General features: G+C 38.7%; 3 protein-coding genes and 1 long non-coding RNA gene across 6 annotated transcripts in view; 1 reads left to right on the top strand and 3 right to left on the bottom strand.

The window, feature by feature from the left end:
- Window positions 1-150, bottom strand: part of LOC141753861 (major histocompatibility complex class I-related gene protein-like) — a 13,922-nt gene extending 13,772 nt beyond the window's left edge. For both annotated transcript variants that reach the window (XR_012590523.1, XM_074612483.1), the window contains exon 1: window positions 1-150. This exon is cut by the window's left edge and continues 22 nt beyond it. Coding sequence is in view for 1 of the 2 variants with exons in the window: in XM_074612483.1 (XP_074468584.1) it covers window positions 1-51 (51 nt within the window). In the remaining variant the exon portion in view is untranslated.
- Window positions 151-1,208: 1,058 nt separating this feature from the next.
- Window positions 1,209-5,086, bottom strand: qrfp (pyroglutamylated RFamide peptide). The gene has a single exon (XM_074612511.1). The coding sequence runs from the start codon at window positions 3,006-3,008 to the stop codon at window positions 2,493-2,495; it is 516 nt and encodes a 171-aa protein (XP_074468612.1). The 5' UTR covers window positions 3,009-5,086; the 3' UTR covers window positions 1,209-2,492.
- On the bottom strand, window positions 2,876-20,755 carry LOC141753865 (LIM/homeobox protein Awh-like). Of its 2 annotated transcripts, XM_074612494.1 has the most exons (8): window positions 20,572-20,755; window positions 18,242-18,374; window positions 17,114-17,316; window positions 16,863-16,971; window positions 16,455-16,593; window positions 15,076-15,308; window positions 13,597-14,035; window positions 2,876-3,008 (listed from the first exon to the last, which is right to left on the bottom strand). In XM_074612494.1, the coding sequence occupies exons 2-7, from the start codon at window positions 18,365-18,367 to the stop codon at window positions 13,625-13,627; spliced, it is 1,221 nt and encodes a 406-aa protein (XP_074468595.1). In that variant the 5' UTR covers window positions 18,368-18,374; window positions 20,572-20,755; the 3' UTR covers window positions 2,876-3,008; window positions 13,597-13,624. The 2 variants fall into 2 exon arrangements, with proteins under 2 accessions (XP_074468595.1, XP_074468594.1); XM_074612493.1 differs by lacking the exon at window positions 2,876-3,008 and having other exon boundaries at window positions 12,710-14,035; window positions 20,572-20,754.
- Window positions 11,752-12,096, top strand: LOC141753880 (uncharacterized). Its single transcript, XR_012590537.1, has 2 exons — window positions 11,752-11,853; window positions 11,931-12,096. It is a non-coding gene; the product is annotated as an uncharacterized LOC141753880 (long non-coding RNA).
- Window positions 20,756-21,034: the final 279 nt, after the last annotated feature.

Below are 21,034 nucleotides of genomic sequence, written 5' to 3'. Positions count from 1 at the left end.
CAGAAACATGAACGGTAAAAGCAGAAATATCCAGGTCTGTGGTTGAATCATGGTTTAAAAAGCACAAAACTTCTGATAAAGAGGAGAAAATAAACTGTTGAGACTGAAGTCACAGAGTGCGCGAGGACTGTTGATGTGTCGGTCACGAACGAGTCGGTTCATTGAGCCGGCTCTTTTAAGTGAACGACAAGAGCCGGCTCCCGTCCGAGAGCCGTTTTTTTTTTTTTTTTCTTTACTTAATTCAAGGCAGAATGATAGGACGATCTTCTCCGCGCCACGGGCACTCCATGCACTGACTGTGACTGAATGTTGTGTCCACAGGCTCCGTCCTTTCCACGCTTCCCATTCATTGTCTATGTAAGCAGCCGTGCAGTAATGCATTCTGGTAGCGTGGCGGCGCGATTCGAGAAACGGAGCGTCACAACGCCCGCTCCTCATTTGCATTAAGTTAAGGGCTAGTCTACTTTATGCAGATCAAGGGGCGTCCGACGCGACTCGCCGCCTCTCGAAACTCCCGAGAATCTTTTAAAATAAACGTTGTCGATCCAAAATAAAGACAGATTCAGCAACTGCACGGCTTATTTCTTGCCAGAAAATGTTTTCAGAAACATATTTCGGTGAACTATTTTCGTGAAATAAAAGAAGAAAGTTTCCAAACGAGCCTTCATACTATTTCCGGTTTGAAAGCTGGGAGCAGCTTTCAAACCGAATTATAAAAGGTAGAAGTGGTAAAACAAAGAGCCGTTTGGGAGCCGAAAAAAGACGGCTTTTCTTGATGAGCTGAGCCAAATGATCTGGATCACTAAAAAGAGATGAAATTCCCATCACTAGCGAGGACTACTGCTCTGCCAGAATCATCCAATCAGATAATTCAGACCGGGTTGACTCATTTGTTACTGGGCAGACTACATCACAACAGGTTGTCAGACAGCTCACTGTCATGTTAAGAAGGGAACCACAAGTTGGGGGGAAATTCTCGCGAGATGATTCAAGTTGGGCGTTGATCTCGATTAGGATACAGGGCGTCGGGGAGCAAGTCTCGCGAGAGTTTTGGCAAGTTTTTGCAGATCTCAGATTATTTATTTATTTATTTCTTCAAGGTGTAAAAGTACTAATAATACTTAAGTAAATGTATTTATTTAAATTGCACCATTGTTTATTGTCAATACTGTATATACTGCTCCTATTTTTATACTTCTATTTAAATGGTTCATATTTTGTTACACTTTGTTTAGCTCTGTTTTTTACTGTGTTAGCTGATGCATCTTGTTTTTTTGCACTATCCCCTTTGCTGCTCTACACTGCAAATTCCCCACTGCGGGACTAATAAAGGAATATCTTATCTTAGTCTGATGACACTGAACAGTGAATGAACAACTCTTTATTCATTGGCAACAAATTAACACACAACTCATACTTCCATCATAGCCTATCTATCTATGTATATATCTATATCTATGTACATATATTATTATTATTACACTATTAGACTTTGGATTTGACAGAAATACTTTTACATTTACATTCACTTTTTGCAGAGCAGCTGTAACATTTATGTCCTCTCTCTCTGTCTTTCTGTACATCCGGTCACTAAAGAAGAAGTGGGAGACATGCATTCACTTTTTGCAGTGTTGAATCCACATTCTACCATTTACATTTGTGTTTTATTCTTTTTGATGGAAATAAAATCTGTTTATTTTCTTCCTCCTTTTCTGTTGAATATTTCCTCAAACTAAAGTGCAACCTGCCTTAAAGGTCCCATATTATGCTCATTTTCAGGTTCCTACTTGTATTTTGTGTTTCTACTAGAACATGTTTACATGCTTTAATGTTAAAAAAAAAAAATTATTTTCCTCATACTGTCTGCCTGAATATGCCTGTGTTTGCCCTCTGTCTGAAACGCTCCGTTTTAGCGCATTTTGACGGAATTGCGACAGAATTGCATTGCTAGGCAACAGCTTGGGTCCATGTTTACTTCCTGTCAGCTGATGTTATTTACATACTCTGCAACAGGAAATAAACTGGGACACATTTAGAATGTTTACATTTAAAATTATGTCAAGGGTCTAAATATGGTATATTTGTGACATCACGAATGGGCAGAAATCCTGACGGCTTGTTTCAAATGCAGAGTTTCTGAATATGGGCTGTGTAGTATTTCCCTGTGGATTCAGTGTTTCGATACTTTCACAGTATTTATATAGGACTTAAACCTGCTTTATAATAAAAAACATGAAAATCTCACTTTTTTATAATATGGGACCTTTAAACCTTCTTATTTTTCAAGGCAGTGATGCACTGGGCAACGTCTCCGGTAACATTTAGTTGCCATGAATCATTTAAAGACATTTTTTGACTCTGCTGGAGGCCGTCTTCGTTGCCTAGAAAATTGCTGAGTGTATCACCACCTCATATGGAAAGAAGCCTGAATCATCTCGTCTTTCCTTCCCATTAAAAACCCTCATCAGTTCTCCTCTGTGCCCCCCCACCCCTTAATCCAACCATCCCCTCTCAGTCCATCTTTTCCTCCCAAAGCGGAAACCGAATCCTCCTTTCTCCCGGCTGACGGCTTGGAGGCCTCCGGCGATGGATTTCAGAGCTTCGTTCCTCTTTCCCCCGTCCTCGCCTTCTCCTCCATCCTGATAGTTCCTGCTCTCTAGAGCGTGACCTCTGGGGAAAGGTGACAGCGCCCGGGCTACCACGCCTCCTCTCTGGGCTCTCAGCAGCGCCTCTTCCTCCCAGGACCCGCCCTCCTCCTCCTCCTCCTCCTCCTCCTCTTCCCGGGGGTCTCGAAGCCACTTGGCCCAGGCGTCAGGCCGAACCAACCAGTCGCCCCTGGAGTCGCCCAGAGCAGCCTGGAGGTGCAGCAGGGTGGACTCCAGCTCAGCTCCGTCCGCCGTGGGCAGGATGGCGGTGGGGTACGATGTGACGGTCCGTGGGACGGGGAAGAGGAGGGCGAGGGAGAGGAGGGTGAGCTTTGAGGCGCCGAGATGGAAAGAAGGTCTCATCTGGAAATAAGAAAGAGTCACAACTAAATTAATAGCAGCTCATAAACATGATGACATGATTACAGTAAGAAAATCAAATACACATAAATTACTTTCATCACAGAATTAATGAAAGTAAAATTTCGTTTAGGTAAATGTTTGTTTCTAAAAATTTCAGTAGGCCATATTGCAATAAGCAGCAAATTTCTGATCTATAAGTCTTATAACTTTTCAGTTACACTAGAGGCCTGTGTGTATATATTTCATAGGTTTATTTTAGGGCTGTCAAAGTTAACGCAATAATAACGCAAATTTGTTTTAACGCCACAAATTATTTTAACGCGTTAACGCAACTTGTGATTTTTAGGTTGTAGCGGGCTCAGTTTTAAAGCTAGTATGAAGATACTGGCATCATATGAAACTACAAAGAACCTTAAGAATCCATCGGTACCAACCATGTCATACTATCTTGTCATGAAGGAGGTTAAATAACGCCCCAAACTTACGCTAAATTTTGGCAAGGAAAAACTGTCATTGCCATTTTCAAAGGGGTCCTTTGACCTCTGACCTCCAGATATATGAATGTAAATGGGTTCTATGGGTACCCACGAGTCTCCCCTTTACAGACATGCCCACTTTATGATAATCACATGCAGTTTGGGGCAAGTCATAGTCAAGTCAGCACACTGACACACTGACAGCTGTTGTTGCCTGTTGGGCTGCAGTTTGCCATGTTATGATTGGAGCATATTGTTTTATGCTAAATGCAGTACCTGTGAGGGTTTCTGGATCAATATCTGTCATTGTTTTTCGTTGTTAATTGATTTACAATAATAAATATATACATACATTTTGCATAAAGCAGCATATTTGTCCACTCCCATGTTGATGAGAGTATTAAAAACTTGACAAATCTGTTAAAACACAAACGCGTTGTTGAAGTAAAATTCTCATAAATATAGTTAAACATGTTAATCAGTAATAAAGAATATTGGTCATATAATCATTTTGAATAAAGAAGGTAATGATAAGTAATCACTGTTGATGTTCACTGCATGTTCATGTTACCTTTAAGACTAACAGATACTCCTGCTGGTTTACAAAGCACTAAATGGTTTAGGGCCAAAATACATGTCTGATCTTCTGCTGTGTTCTGAACCATCCAGACCTCTCAGGTCATCTGGATCAGGTCTGCTTAGTGTCCCCAGAGTCACAACTAAACATGCAGAAGCAGCGTTCAGTTTTTATGCTCCAAATATCTGGAACAAGCTCCCAGAAACCTGCAGGACCAGCTCCAACTCTGAGTTCTTTTAAATCAAAACTTAAAACGTTCCTGTTTGCTGCTGCCTTTTATTATTTTATTTTAGCTTCTATCCTAGCTTTTATTTTTAGTTTGTTTTTATTTTCTAATCTTTAACGTTTTTATTTTTTTATAACTGTTTTAATTATGTCTTAATGTTCTTTTGCACTTTGTTCTTGAACGTTTATGTAAAGCACTTTGAATTGCCCTGTTGCTGAAATGTGCTCCACAAATAAAGCTGCCTTGCCTAACAGATATGTAGTTATTTTAGGGTAGTATGTAAATCCTTTAGCCATCTCACCCACTATGAGTTGTTTCGAAATGAGCTCAGTATGTGGGGGAGTTGGGACTTATCTTCCCTCACAGATGGTGATATGTCTCAGCCCCATGTAGCGGAGTGGAAAGTCCATAAGATACCGGACGCAGACAGGAAGAAGCCTGAATCACGTGACTGTCTAGCATCCTTTCACCTCAGCTACAATCACTGAATTAAAGACCAGGACTAAATACCAAAATAGCAATTTGATATTTTTCTTTCTTTCTCTAACCTTCCTTAAGAAAAAATATTATTCTCAAACACTCAAAACTTAGAATCAAGTGAGAAATATCACCAAACCTTTCTCAGAAATAACAGACATCTGAGAGCCAGGCCGCGCAAATTCTCGAATTATTGGTTAAAACACATCAAATATGCAAAAAAGAAGACGTCCAATGCAACTAAATTCTTCTGCTACTAGACCTTTATCAGGTTAAATACGTCTGTTGAATAAGAATAATAAATAAGTCTTGCAGCAGCATTTTGACAAATTAAACCCGGTGCAGCTCCTCGCGTCGACGCCGGCAAAATTGCATAGCTGAGAAACATTCTGGCTGTTTCAGACATAAATATGTTGCAAGAAACATTTTGTCAAAAGTGTGAAATATCCGTAAAAAACCTGGAGAAATAAATCATTCATACGTGTCGGCATCAACGAAGAAGAAGAAGACAAACAAGAAAATTCCCATTTCTTACCTTGTGTCGCGCTCTAACTTGTTGTATCTGATCTAACGTTCGTCGCCTCGGACCTTTTTAAAAACTGCCCGCCCTCCCTCCGCCCCCTCTGCCCTCGGGTCACAGGCCGCCGTCACCCCATTGGCCCCTCGCCCCTCTGACGCACACAAAGCCAGCGTCCACAGTCGTAACCTTCATTCTTTCAGCTGAGAAACCTCGGTCCACTTCAGCGACAAGGCCCAGAGCGTCGCCGCAATTATCGGCGCCTGATTGAGGAGCCAATTCACAAAGAAGGAAGCAGCCAATTCATTAAGATGCTTGTGAGGAGAGAAAGTCTCCGGGAGAGGGGGGATGGAGGACACGTTGGTGGCTTCTTCTGTCGCCATGGTCGCCATGAAGGTCGTCTCGCTGGGAAAACAACAAACACACCTGAAAGAATGTCATTCAAGCAGTTTGGCTCCGAGGAATCACTTCATTGACAAAACATCAGTCATAACCTCAAACCGAACGACGCTGAATTAATTTACCACCAATTATACGACAAATGATCTGCAGAGTGTTGATTCTGTGACGATTTCTGTTTTTAGATTGATGCTTTTTGTTCAAAGTTCAGTGGAGGAGGAAGTATTTATTCATTTACTTTAACACTACAGTATAAAATACTTTATTACGAGTAAAAGTCCTGCATTCAAAATTTCACTGAAGTAAAAGTACAGACGTATTAGCAACAAAAAGTACTTATTATCAAAAGTATTATATTTATTTTACATTATTGGATCATTATTATTGATGTATTAATATGTACTTTAATGTTGTTGTTGGTGGAGCTGACCAGGGCTGTGGATAATGATTATTTTTATTGTTGATTAATCGGTCGATTATTTTCTTGTTTAATTGTTTGGTCTGTAAAATGGTGAAAAATGTGGATTATTGTTTTCCCAAAGCTCAAGATGACGTCCTCAAATGTCTTGTTTTGTCCACAACTCAAAGATAATCAGTTTACATTCATAGTGGAGTAAATAAACTAAAAAATATTCACATTTAAGAAACTGAAATTAGAGAATATAGACTTCTTTTTACTTAAAAAATTACTCAAACTGACTGAAACTGCAGCTCCAGAGCTTTTAATCTGTAACAATTAGGGCTGTCAATCAATTCAAATATTTAATTGCAATTAATCACACGATTGTCCATAGTTAATCACTATTAATCTCAAATTAATCATGTTGGCACCTGTGAGGGTTTCTGGACAATATCTGTCATTGTTAACTGATTTCCGATAATAAATATATAAATACATTTTGCATAAAGCAGCATATTTGTCCACTCTCATGTTGATAAGAGTATTAAATACTTGACAAATCTGTTAAAAGACAAACGCGTTGTGGAAGTAAAATTCTCAGAAATATAGTTAAACATGTTAATCGGTGATAAAGAATATTGATCATATAATCATTTTGAATAAAGAAGTAATGTAATGTAATGTTGATTGCAGTTAATCACACGATTGTCCACAGTTAATCACTATTAATCTCAAATTAATCATGCATTTTTTTAATCTGCTCAAAATGTACCATAAAAGGGAGATTTATGAAGTATTTAATACTCTTATCAACATGGGAAGTGGACAAGTATGCTGCTTCATGCAAATAAGGTTGAGACTTCTCGTCTGCACAAATCACGTGAATAACTGGGACTCTCGGGGGGTTTCCGACACGGATAGTAAACTCACACCTATGTAACCACAAAATATAACAAAAAGAGATCATATAAGAGTTGATTGTGCATGAATGATTATGTAAAGTGTAAACCATTGATTGTTTTACTGTAAGAGAGAAAGTACAAGAAGCAGCCAAAGTTAAACAAGAGATGAGGCCAGTGAAGGAAAGTATGAGGAAGTGAGCCTTTCTGCAGAGAGCTGCAGAAGAACAATCCCGCCTAAACTCTTACTAACGCGGAAAGAGAAGGGCGGGCGAAGTGGGTGAGAGTGAGACACAGAGAGAAGTATTAAAGAAGAGGTTTGGAGGGATTGTGTGTTCTTCTTCCCAGCGCTGGATCTCAGAGAGCAACTGGATTATTCTCTATTAGGAAGTTTACCGCTCTGAACTAACAGGAATTTAGTTTCTGCTCACTCTCGGAAGACAGCCGGCTGAGGAGAGGACTTTGACGGAGGAATTTGGAAAACAGGAGATCACAGCATTCAGGAGGATTAACCCCGCTCCCCAGTTGTAGATCATAATTTGGAGGATCATTAAAAGGACTTTGTGGAGTTTGGATAAGATCACACGGTTGGCAGTCAAGGAAGGATCGCACAGGCCAAGCAGCCATTTCCCGTTCTCTCCCCCGAACAAAATGGACTAATCGGACTTCAATCATTTAAATCAGGTTTTTAACATCTTACAAAATTATATTCTTAATCGATAATCAATTATATACAATATCTTATGATTGAGTTTTGTTTGAATTACATTTGAGCTGTATGCTTTGCCCTGCCTAATTATACAGTACATTTCTAAGCTGCATTTAAAGTTTAAATTGTGGCTTTGTATCACTTCTTAAGAGTTGTGTATAGTGTGCTTTAACGTCTTACCTGGTTCCTAAAGGTTACCCGTGTCAAAAATTAATATAAAACAGACCCTTGGAACTTGCTGTAGAAGTTTCTTAATTTTATCCTAGCACGATACCAAACACAGTACGGGCTGAAGCAGGGTAAGCGTACGGACGTCGGCGCTTAGAAGCTAGGCGTGTCTCCTCGCCACCAGCTTAGACAGCTTTCAGCTAAAATTACTGATCGAGTAATACCGACAGAGCTGACTACCGGACCCTTTAAACGGAGAACTGGATTAAAAACACTTCCTGAACAGGAGTAGGAAATAGCGGATCTAACAAGGGACACAACGAAAGGATTTGTCGTGCAAAGATTCAACGGACCTCAGCGAAGTGACCAGCCGCTGTACGTGTGCAACGAACCGAGAGAAGGACGTGCAGCAGAGAGGATTTCTGCCCGAGCGTCGGAGAGGCATCCTGCAAAGGAAGCAGTGTTGCCAGGCGGCCAGCCAAACGACGCAGACGCCTGAACCGCAGAGATAGCCAGTGGCAAGCGGTAAGAAGAGCTGCCTTAAGGGGGACAGAGCCGCTGTGCCCGAAGGACGGAGCTGAGTAACCCGAACGAGCCTGAAACTCATCCTTACTCAACGCGCTACGAGAGGCTTTGAGGAGCAGACGACTAGAAACGATAAAGACAAAGACAAAGACAAAGTAAGGAATACAGCAGCGGTGATACCTCCTGAAGCACCGAGCAAATAATGGAACATACCTATTCTGTGGGGAACAAAATGTACACAGAAGTGGATGGAGTTCGTTACCTGGTAGACACGAGGGCAGAGGTGTCAATGACCTGCGAAAGCTTTCAAATACAGGGACACCTAAAAGTACAGTTCGGCAACGGGATAGTGGCCAGAATGCCATTTGGAATATGGGGAGGGATCGTATGGGTAAAAGGGCCATACAACCTGATCACTCCTAGAGATTTGAAAGAACTGCACATGCCCAGGAATCGCCAAAGCTCGCTGCGACGACGACTGGAAAAGCTTCAAGCAAGATTGGTGCGGATTAAAGGAGAACTGCCGGCAGAATATTGGTATGAGCCGGTAGACATCCCAGACACAATCGAACAAAAACTCCAGAAGAGCGACTTTTCCCTCTTCGGAAAGGAAGAGTTGAAGAGGATTATAGAAAATGCAAATGTGGCCCGATTCAAAAATGACTGCGGGGAACTGGAAGCCAAATACACCCACACCATTGAAGGGGGTGTACACCGGCCAGTTAGAGAAAGACGACTGAACCCCAGAGCGGTTGCTGAAATTGATATTACCGTGAAAGAACTCGAAGCGTTGGGAATTATAAGAGAAGAGCCAAACCCCTTTACCAACAGTCCGATTCTGGCGGTGGAAAATACGGAATCGTCCGGAGGGGGTTGGAAGCTTGTCATCGATTTCAGTGCTCTCAATGAACAGACTATAGCTACCAGAGCCAGCCTGATCAGCTCACAAGGAACTCTTAAAACTTTGCAAGTCGGGAAATACAAATCTTGTATTAACCTGGCGAATGGATTCTTTTCCTTGGGGCTGTCCGAAGATTCCCAATGGAAAACCGCCTTCAAACGCAAGGGAAAAGCCTACGTTTGGCAACGTTTACCACTCGGGTACAAAAATTCGCCTAAAGTCTTCCAGTCAGCGGTAATGGATATTCTGGGTGACTTGGAAGTGACCATCGACGCCGGCAATGTGTTCATAGCCGACGACACAGAGGAGAAACACCTGGACAAGCTACGAAAGGTAATAGAGAGGATTAGTGCAGCAGGGTTGAAGCTCAACCTGAAGAAGTGTCAGTTTGGACAGTTTAAAGTGAACTACGTGGGATTCCAGGTCTCTGCAGACCGGGGACTTTTGGAGGCTTGTCGAGAGGAGCTGAACCAGATCAGCCCACCAACTTCGAAGAAAGAGCTGCAGAAAATCCTTGGGCGATGTAACTTCGTGAGAGATCATGTCCTTAATTACCAGAAATATGCCAAGCCTCTATATGCCCATTTGAATAACAAACAGTATGACTACAGAAACTGGACTTGGAGGACGACAGACCAGCTCAACTTGGATAAGTTGAAAGAAGCCATCAAGGAAGCTGTTAGCCTGCAGCAAAGGAGCCGTACCACCAGACTGGTGGCTGAGGTAATCTGCGAGGACGATGACGCTGTGGTAAAAGTCAGCAATGAAGACGGGGGAATAGTTACTTTGTTGAGCTGCACGCTGTCTTCCGTGGAAAACAAATATCCACCCGAGGAGAAGGAACTAGCAGTCCTGGCCAAATATTGGGACCGCCTAAAGGAGCTCGCACAACGCCAGGGGATCAGAGTCATCACCCAGAGTCAAGTGCATCGTTCCCTGAAGAAAGGGATGATAGAAGGCACCAAAGCTACAAATGCAAGGTGGAGAAAGTGGGAGGACATCCTGCTAGACCCTAAGCTCGAAATTGGCCCGACACAGGATTTGTGGTTTTAAGACCAGCAAGAAGAGCCGAGGTGGAGACAGTGAGATGAAAAACATTCTCCCAGTCCTAAAGTCCCATTCCACGTCGGACAGAAGCTAGAGGAAACCAAGAACCAAACATGGCTGCCATTATGGACTGAGGATCATTAAAAGGACTTTGTGGATTTTGGATAGGCCAAACGACCATTTCCTTCTCTCTTCCCCAAACAAAATGGACTAATTCAATCATTTAAATCAGGTTTTTAACATCTTACAAAATTATATTCTTAATCGATAATCAATTATATACAATTTATTATGATTAATATATTTGTTTGAATTACATTTCAGCTGTATGCTTTGTCCTGCCTAATTATACAATAAATTTCTAAGCTGCATTTAAAGCCTAAATTGTGGACATTGGCTTTGTATCACTTCTTAAGAGTTGTGTATTGTGTGCTTTAACGTCTTGCCTGGTTCCTAAAGGTTACCCTTGTCAAAAATTAATATATTAAGATGTGTTAATGCGTTACTAAGAAATTAGTGGCATTAAAACAATTTTGCATTAATGCGTTATCATTGCGTTAACTTTGACAGCCCTAGTAACAATTAATATATATATTTTTTAAAACTGATCACGTTTTGTTTATTAAATATTAATTTGAAAAGTAAATATAGCTCTTGAATAAATGTTTAAAGGATTACCTCAAAATTGTGCTTAAGTACAGTACATGAGTAAACATACTTAAATACACTCCACCGATGATAAAGTTTAGACTAGGCTTAATTCCACAAACTCATTTTTACTTTTAAAGGAAAATTCTGGTGCATTACTCTTATTCTGGTAGTTTTCTCCATCATTTCTACTTATTACTCTTATTTTGGTAGTTTTGTCCATCATTTCTTGTTATTACTCTTATTTTGGTAGTTTTGTCCATCACTTCTATTTATTAATCTTATTTTGGTAGTTTTGTCCGTCACTTCTCATTATTACTCTTAGTTTGGTCATTTCTACTTATTACTCTCATTTTGGTAGTTTTGTCCATCATTTCTACTTATTACTCTCATTTTGGTAGTTTTCTCCATCATTTCTACTTATTACTCTCATTTTGGTAGTTTTGTCCATCATTTCTACTTATTACTCTTATTTTGGTAGTTTTGTCCATCACTTCTATTTATTAATCTTATTTTGGTAGTTTTGTCCATCACTTCTCATTATTACTCTTAGTTTGGTCATTTCTACTTATTAATCTTATTTTGGTAGTTTTGTCCGTCACTTCTCATTATTACTCTTAGTTTGGTCATTTCTACTTATTACTCTTATTTTGGTAGTTTTGTCCATCATTTCTTGTTATTACTCTTATTTTGGTAGTTTTGTCCATCACTTCTATTTATTAATCTTATTTTGGTAGTTTTGTCCGTCACTTCTCATTATTACTCTTAGTTTGGTCATTTCTACTTATTAATCTTATTTTGGTAGTTTTGTCCGTCACTTCTATTTATTAATCTTATTTTGGTAGTTTTGTCCGTCACTTCTCATTATTACTCTTAGTTTGGTCACTTTTATTTATTAATCTTATTTTGGTAGTTTTTTCCGTCACTTCTATTTATTAATCTCATTTTGGTAGTTTTGTCCATCATTTCTTCTTATTACTCTTATTTTGGTAGTTTTGTCCATCATTTCTACTTATTAATCTCATTTTGGTAGTTTTGTCCATCATTTCTTCTTATTACTCTTATTTTGGTAGTTTTGTCCATCATTTCTTCTTATTACTCTTATTTTGGTAGTTTTGTCCGTCACTTCTCATTATTACTCTTAGTTTGGTCATTTCTACTTATTTACTCTTATTTTGGTAGTTTTGTTCTTCATTTCTACCAGTAATAGAAACATCGTACTCACCGAGTAAACAGCCGAGATCTGGGAACACGTTGAAACACGAGCAGTGAGACGATCACACAAACTCATTTACAAGTTTGTAGAGCAGAGAAATGTGATTACTGATACACATAAACTGTAGTTTTAGAGGAACTGAAGAAGAACAAGAATAGGAATAAGAAGAAGAAGAAGAAGAAGAAGAAGAAGAAGAAAACTGAATATAAACTTTGTCTGTTTACAAGAAAACTTTTACTCTCAGAATTGTTTGACCTATAAAATGTCATAAAAATTGTGAAAAATGTCCATCACAATATCTTAAAGCCCATCAACAAAAATATTGCAGAAAATTCTCACTCCTGAGAGGCTGGAAGTGCTTAAAAAATGATTTATATGATTGATTATCAAAATAGTTGCCATTACATTTTTTGCTGATCAACTAGCTAATCAATTAATCAGCTAATTGTTTTAACTCTACGTGTCATGGATGAGCCTCAACTTGATGTGCACAAAGAGGAAACTTGGAAGAAAAAGTAGTGAGAAAACCGTTGATGGTTTATTCAGTGAACACAGACAGAGAGCTTTATCAAACAGGAAGCAGAGACGAAGACACGATGCACGACTGGTTCAACACGGGTTTGTTGTTGATGGTGGAAAAAAAATATATAAATCTACAAAACCAGTTTGAAATATTCAGTTCATGGACCAGCTTCACACGGCGGTCAGACAGCTATATAGCTTTAGTGAAGTGGTCCAAACATTTGACTTGTGTACTCCTAAAAGTGTTGAAACAATCATTATGCAGAATGACCCCTTTCAAAGTGTCATATTATTATATATAGAAAATTATATTTTTATCACTGACAAATAAAAGTATTTTTAAGTTGTAGTTCATCAATGTGGAGCCAATCTTGAATACTTTGTATACTACTGGGTCATCATAATATATAATGTTTTATTTAAAAAGTAATTAGTAACTTTAAGTGTCAAATAAACACAGTGCAGTAGAAAGTAAAATATTTCCCTTTAAGTAGAAGTACTCAAGTAAAGTACAAGTACAAGACAAATTTGTACTAAAGAACAGCAATTGAGTAAATGCACTTAGTTAAATTCCACTACTGGCATTAGCTATTAAAGGATTTATGTACGTAACTACCTCTCTATACAGTAGTTTTCATTCTTAGTGGCGGAGTCCGCCACGTTGTCTTCTCACACAGGAAACGATGCAGCAAATAATCCAACTTTACTGTTTGTAATTTGATTGATTGATATATCTCTGTTATGAGAGCTGGATTAAGTGACAAAAAACATGTCTTTCTGTTTTCCTGTTGTTTCACATTAAAAGCGTTTAACTAAAATCTCAAGAATTATAACTTTCACTACTCTCTTATTTTGAAAATCTGTTTCTGGGAGTTACTCACAGTGTGGAGGTCGTTTAGGGACCCTGGACTAGCAGTAATGTGGTCTAAAAGAATCATCCGGATCAGCTTCTCCCTCTGCTCCTCCTCCTCCTCCTGCCTCCCCAAAGTCCTCGTAGGCCTCCAGAGAGGAGACGCACCCAGGTGCACTCTGGGAGTCGTAGTCCAGGAAGAAGGCGGGGTTTTGCAGCTGATGCGAGTGGCTGACGGCCGGACTCCCCGGCGGCTCGCTGAGCGGGGCGGTGAGCAGGGAGAGCTGCAGCTGGTCGATGGTGCTGGTGGAGGAGAAGGGCTGTGATTGGTCGGGCGGGGAGCAGGATGGCGGCGGAGGAGAGCCGGTCGCCATGGTTACGCCTCTCTGGGGAGTGGAGGGCGAGTTGACCTGAGAGTCGTCTGCGGTGAGGGAGCGTCTCAGTTTGGCCCGAGCGTTTTGAAACCACACCTGAGAGAGAGTGAGTTTTTACTTTAATTATTTTAGTTTTTGAATATATATTTATATATACAGTATATTTTGAATTGCACCTTTAACCTGTTTACACTTAGGGCATTATGTACATTTGGTTTTGCACCTTACTGATAATCTTTATATTTTGTTCTATTTGCACGCTTTCCCACTTTGTACTGGAACTGCTGCACAACAACGTCCCTCAGGATAAATAAAGTTTGATCTTATTGTATTCCTACCATGTAATCTCTAGAACAGGTATTCTCAACCACTGGGCCGCGGCCCAATAGTGGGTCCCAGAGCACCACCTAGTGGGCCGCGGAGGTACTGACAACTGGTTAAATTAACCTCTTCAAAATCCAACGGCCGCTGTTCTGTTTTTCAGTGGTTGTAGCAGGCGGGTTTTAAAGCTAGAGGAAGGATACTGGAATGATATGAAACTAAAACACCTAAGGAATCCATCGGTACCAACCATGTCACACTAGCTTTTCGGGAAGGAGGCTAAATAGCACTTCAAAGTTACACTAAATTTTGGCGAGGAAAAACTGTCATGGTCATTTTCAAAGGTTCCCCTTGACCTCTGACCTCAAGATATGTAAATGTAAATGGGTTCTATGGGTAACCACGAATTTCCCTTTTACAGACATACTGTATATGTCTGGGATGCAGTGACACAACATAGAGCATGTTTTGAAACGCAAAGTGATGTTGGAGACAACCCTGCACCAGTAAAAGCTCCAAAGCATGTCATGAGGAAATATGACCCTGAATAGTTTGGCATTTATTTGGGAAAGTGGTCCTTGGAATAATTTTACCAATCAGACGTGGGCCTCTAGTTACAAAAGGTTGAGAACCCCTGACCTAGAATGTCCGTACACTAGACTGGATTGGAAGGGAGAACACCAGTGTGAACGCATCAGTTTTATATCTGATCCAGTACATCACTATTTAATATCACTATTTGTTTACATAATCTTCAGAGCCGAAACAATAAAAAAAACACACGTCTTAATACTTTGACTTTACGTGTTTGGTACCTGCAGGACTCTCTTGGGCAGGCCGGTCTTGTGTGCGAGGCAGTTCCAGTCTTTACCGTCAGGGTTGTGCTTCTGGGCGAAGTACGACTCCAGCGCTCTGAGCTGCTCGCTGCGGAAACACGTCCTGATCCGCTTTGTCCGCCTGCGGGTCCGCCCACCCGACACCCTGTCGTCCAATCGTGGCTCAGGACTGCTGACGGACTCCTCCCCTTCACCTGAGACCTGATTTTGAGCTGTTTCTCACACACACACACACACACACACACACACACACACACACACACACACACACATACGGGAGTGTTTTGTTAGATTAAAATCTGAAAAAAACTTAATGCTTTTTAGCCTCTTTAAGCTCCTAGTTTTGGTTTTGCAGCACATTTCAGTCTCAGTGTTTCCAGCAGCAGACAGACACAGTTAGCTGTTTGCTAACATGTTAGCCAAAACAAATTTATAAGGTGATAAGATGTCAGACGTGTGTGATTCAGCATGTTGTAGAGTTCTTTCACCCTCTAACAGCCAAAAATAAACAATACATTTATTGTTTATTTATTTATTCTTTAAAGCATTTAAGTATGCATTCATTTATTTTGTATTTATTTCTGTATTTACTTATACATTTATTTATTTTGTATTTATTTCAGCATTTATTTCAGTATATATTTATACATTGATTCATTTCTGTATTCATTTATTTTATATATATTTCAGCATTTATTTATACATTTATTTTCGTATTTATATATGCATTTCTTTATGCTTTATTTATTTCAGTATTTATTTCTTCTGTATTTCTTCCAGCATTTATTTATTTATGTATTCATGTATTTTGTATTTTAGAATTTATTTATTTACATATTCATTTATTTATGCTTTTATTCATGCATTTATTTATTTTTGTATTTATTTCAGCATTTATTTATACATTTCTTTATGCTTTTTTTATTTATGCATTTAATTATTCTGTATTTATTTCAGCATTTATTTATGTATTCATTTATTTTGTATTTATTTTTTTATTTATTCATTTATTTATGCTTTTATTCATGCATTTATTTATTTTTGTATTTATTTAAGCATTTCTCTCTCTCTGTATTTATTTATACATTTATTTATGCTTGATTTATTTATGCATTTATTTATTTTTGTATTTATTTCAGCATCTCTTTCTCTTTGTATTTATTTATACATTTATTTATGCATTTAATTATGTACATGTATTATGTATGTTTATATACAGTTAAAATGTTTTAACTTTTGACTTTGTCACTTCAGCAGAGGAGGAGGAGGAGGAAGAGGAGGAAGAGGAGGTAGAGGAGAGGAGGGAATGGTGTATTTTACTAAAAAATGCAAAGGAATCAAACCCACGCAGCTCTCACCGTCTTTCAGATTGGGTTTGGGCTGGAGGTCGTGTGACAGCGGGACATTCCCGCCATCGTCATGGTAATGGGACTGACAGTAGAGGTTCTGGCCCTGCATGCAGTACAGGTTCCCTGGGATTAACGTCACATCACACTCCTGCAAAACATGTTCATCAATATAAAAATATCTGCATTTAATATAAGATAAAGATGGAACTTTATTTAACCCCGAGGGATATTAATAACAAAGTAGGAAAGAGTGCAAATACTAATAAACAGACAATCCAAAATATACCATATATATATGCCAAAAATATAAACGAGGTCAACAGTAAGTCATAAATTGCTCGTATTTTATCATTATGTCCCATAATTCAGAAAGTTTAAAGGATTGTGATGTCATCCAATCCAATCTATTTAAACTACCTGGCAGGAGAAGCAGTGAGGATGGAAGGTCAGCTCGCCAGACCTCATGACCAAAGCGGAGGCTGGGATTGGCTGGAAGCAGCGAGCGCACTGACCGCCTCCAAACATCCTGAGCAGAAGGAGAAGTCAAAAGAGGTGTCAGGAGATATTAACAGACGCTACGAAGGTTCAACTGAACTGAACCTGAAGAGCACAAAGTGTTTGTCTGTTAAAGGACCTGTTTGGGAAAAAAACTCCTTCATTTCTCTGACCTGCAGTAGTCTTGTTGGCAGTAGATGTTTCCGTCTCTCCAGTAAAGCGAGGGCTGTGTCTGCAGCTCGCAGTGACACTGGCTACAGCGGAGGCAGACGCCGTGCCACACGCTGCCCGCAGCCAACAGGAAGAAGCGGTCGCACACCTGCTCGCCGCAGCCGGCACACGTCATTGGCTCCTGGATTGACACGGTTGTCGGAGTCTGGGACAGATTTATTTTATATTAAATGATTTAATCACGATTAATCGCATGATTGTCCGTAGTTAATCGCAAATTAATCACAAATTAATCACTAATTAATCACTAATTTTTGTATCTGTTCAAAATGTACCTTAAAGGGAGATTTGTCAAGCATTATTAACATTAGAGTCGACAAATATGCTGCTTTATGCAAATGTATGCATATATTTATTATTAGAAATCAATTAACAACACAAAACAATGACAGATATTGATCCAGAAACCCTCACAGGTACTGCATTTAGCATAAAACAATATGCTCCAATCATAACATGGCAAACTGCAACCTAACAGGCAACAACAGCTGTCAGTGTGTCAGTGTGCTGACTTGACTATAACTTGCCCCCAAACTGCATGTGATTATCATAAAGTGGGCATGTCTGTAAAGGGGAGACTCGTGGGTACCCATAGAACCCATTTACATTCACTGATCTGCAGGTCAGAGGTCAAGGGACCCCTTTGGAAATGGTCATGACAGTTTTTCTTTGCCAAAATGTAGCGTAAGTTTGGAGAGTTATAGTGTGACATGGTTGGTACTGATGGTACCGATGAACGCGTTATTATCACGTTAACTTTGACAGCCCTAGTTTAAATAAATAACGTGATGTGATCAAACTGATGTGAGATTCATTTTCAGACACCAAAAAATCGAATTTGAATGGTCTGAAAAATGTTGCATCATTGTTCAAAATGATTGCAGCTTTAATAATCTCTTATTGTCTTCATACTCCAGCGGTGGAATGTAACTAAGTACATTTACTCAAGTACTATACTGTATAAATTCGACTTATACTTGTACTTTACTTAATGCAGTATAGATATTAATGCAGCCGTAATATTCATCCAGAAACATCACTGCTCTATCAGTACTGTTTTTCATGCTCACATTGTCAGCAGCAGTACTTTCCTCCGTCCCCGCTGGGCCTCCGCTCAGCTCCTCCCCGTCCGCCTCGTCACCAAGGTCACTGCCGTACAACAGGTCCTCCAGGGCTCGGTCGTCTGGCGACATCATGATTGTCCTGAGAAGGTAGAGGTGGTAATAATCAGTCCACTTGATAATCACAGCCCTCATTAGAGAACTAAAAACAGACTCGCTTAATATCTCTATTAATAAACAACACGAACATCCAGACTCAAACTGTATCACAACACACGCGACACACAGCTCTTCTCTTTCTGTGACATGTTATTAATTCTGTTATTTTTGTCATCTGTAGTTACATACAGCAATGCATGTATTTATGCATTTATTTATGTATTCTCTTAAAGCAGCAGTAGGCGAGATTGGAGCAGATATGATTAAAAAAAGTAATTTTTATAAAACGGTCGCTATATCGTGACAGTAGTGCATGAAACAGGTAACCTGAAAAAATCATGTTCCTCTGTGTCCTCCGGTGCTCCTAAATATGAATCAATATTCTGTTACGTTAATGTCTATTTCTCTCCTCAAATGTTTTCAGAATCATCTTGTAGTGCACGGTTTAGCTGTAAAATGAAACAGTTTGTGACGCTGCCGCCATTGTGAAATCCGGTGAAAGTTCTGATCACATGACTGGAGCACGGCCAATAGGAACGCTCTCTCAATGAAATGACCTGTGATTGGTCAAAGTCTCCCGTCAGGGACTAGATTTTCTAAAGCCTGAAAACAGAGCCATGAGGAGATGCAGAAGTCTAGTTTTCTCTCAGAACACTTGAATTACAATATGCTGAAAGGTTATTATGGAATTTCTGCCCAATGATGCCAAAACAATATACTGCCTACTGCCACTTTAATGCATTTATTTCAGCAGTTATTTATTCTTTTATATATTTCCGTATTTATTTCTGTATTTATTTATATATTTATTTATTTATGCATTTATTTAATCATATATATATATTTCCCTATTCATTTTTATATTTCTTTATGCATTTATTTCTTTATGTATTTATTTATATGTTTATTTATGCATTTATTTATTATTTCATTATTTAGGCATTCATTTATTTAGTATTTATTCATGCATTTATTTCTGTATGTATATATACATTTATGTATACATTTATTTATTTATTTCAGTATTTATTTATTCTTTTATATATTTCCGTATTTATTCATGCATTTATTTATTCTTTTATTTATTTATGTATTTACTTATATATTTATTTATGCATTTATTTATTTACGTGTTTAATCATGCATTTATTTATTCTTTTATTTATTCAGTTTTATTCAGTTCTTATCATGATTAGTTTTTCTAAAAATGTGTGAGAAAGTATTTTTTTTTAACTTATTTATTTTAATAGATTTTTAGTTTTGACAGAGAAACTAATATGTAAAACAAAAACAGGAGGTACAAGTACAGTTCATTACATAGGGGTTGTGTAGTGTTTTTACGTGTTATTAAAAAAGAGTGTTTAAAAAGAAAACCATTAGTTAGTGTCTGTTTCCTGTGAGAAACTTTAACTCTGAAATAAATCAATGACTTTCTATATTATTCATTAATTTTCAACAATGATGAAAGTATTATTTCTTATCCCTTTTTTATTATTAATTTTGAAAACTAGATTTTTATTTACAAAGTATTTTCAAGTCTGTTTTTAAAATGCTGTTATTAATGTGTTGAGATTGAACAAGATGTCAATCGCTCAAAAGATCTATGTTAGAAAAATAGAAATTAACATTTTTTAGCCACTGTCAAAAATAAAATAAAACCAAAGAGGACTTAAATAGTGAGAATAAGATTCAAAGGTTTTGATCCTGTACTAAAAAGACTAGTGTGCAATAAAGAATAATAATTAAGAATAAGAGTAAAAGTAAGAATATAAAGGGCACAAATTCAAAGATAACAAATCATAAATGTGTAATATAAGTATTAAAATGCAGTGTGTATACTGTGCAATTTTTCAGTACATAAAAATGTAAAATGTAAAACAAATGATATTACAGCCGCAATGATTTTTTCAACCGACAATTAGCAATAATTTTGATAATTGATTAATCGGTTTGAGTCTTTTTTGAAGAAGAAATGTCAAAATGTTCTGGTATCAGCTTCTATAATGTAAATTTGTTCTATTAAAAATGTTTTATTATTATAAACTGTTTATTGTTGGGTTTTGGACTGTTGGTCAAACAAAGTAAGACATTTGAAGATGGAAATTTTCCCATTTTTAAAGTCAATAAAGAGTCACCTTTTGTATCCAGGTAGACTGAGGAGGAGATGAATAAGATCTTACCTTGTCTCCTGCTGAGAGTCTCCTGGTTGGTGCTCCGTGTGAACGCTTCACCTGAACAACTCACCTGAACGTCTCCTGTATTGTCTTGACCTTTGGCAGATTTCACTCCTCCAGGCGTCTCCGCAGCCTCCTGTCTTGTGATTTCGGGATCAGTTTCCACTCTTTCCCCGAGAGAAGCTGACCTGAGATCTGCTTCCACCTCATCCTCCACCAATCACAGGTCACAGCATCTGAACTGACACCAGGAATCAGCAGCACCTGTCCCAGGTGACGTTCCGGCACACACCTGTAAACAAGCGAGGAGGTGAAGACTGATCTGATTGGCCTCCCGGTGAGCAGATGGGTGGGGTTGGGGGTGGAGGGGCTGCACTCTGGGGACCAATTAAAAAAACAACAAAGGGTGTTTAAAAGGACTTCTGGGATCTGCACTCCAGCATGAAAAGACAACGGCAAGAACTCGACT

This window comes from Sebastes fasciatus, chromosome 17 (genome assembly GCF_043250625.1).
Source record: "Sebastes fasciatus isolate fSebFas1 chromosome 17, fSebFas1.pri, whole genome shotgun sequence".
Taxonomy (NCBI): domain Eukaryota; kingdom Metazoa; phylum Chordata; class Actinopteri; order Perciformes; family Sebastidae; genus Sebastes; species Sebastes fasciatus.
This window is presented reverse-complemented; position numbering and strand designations above follow the sequence as displayed.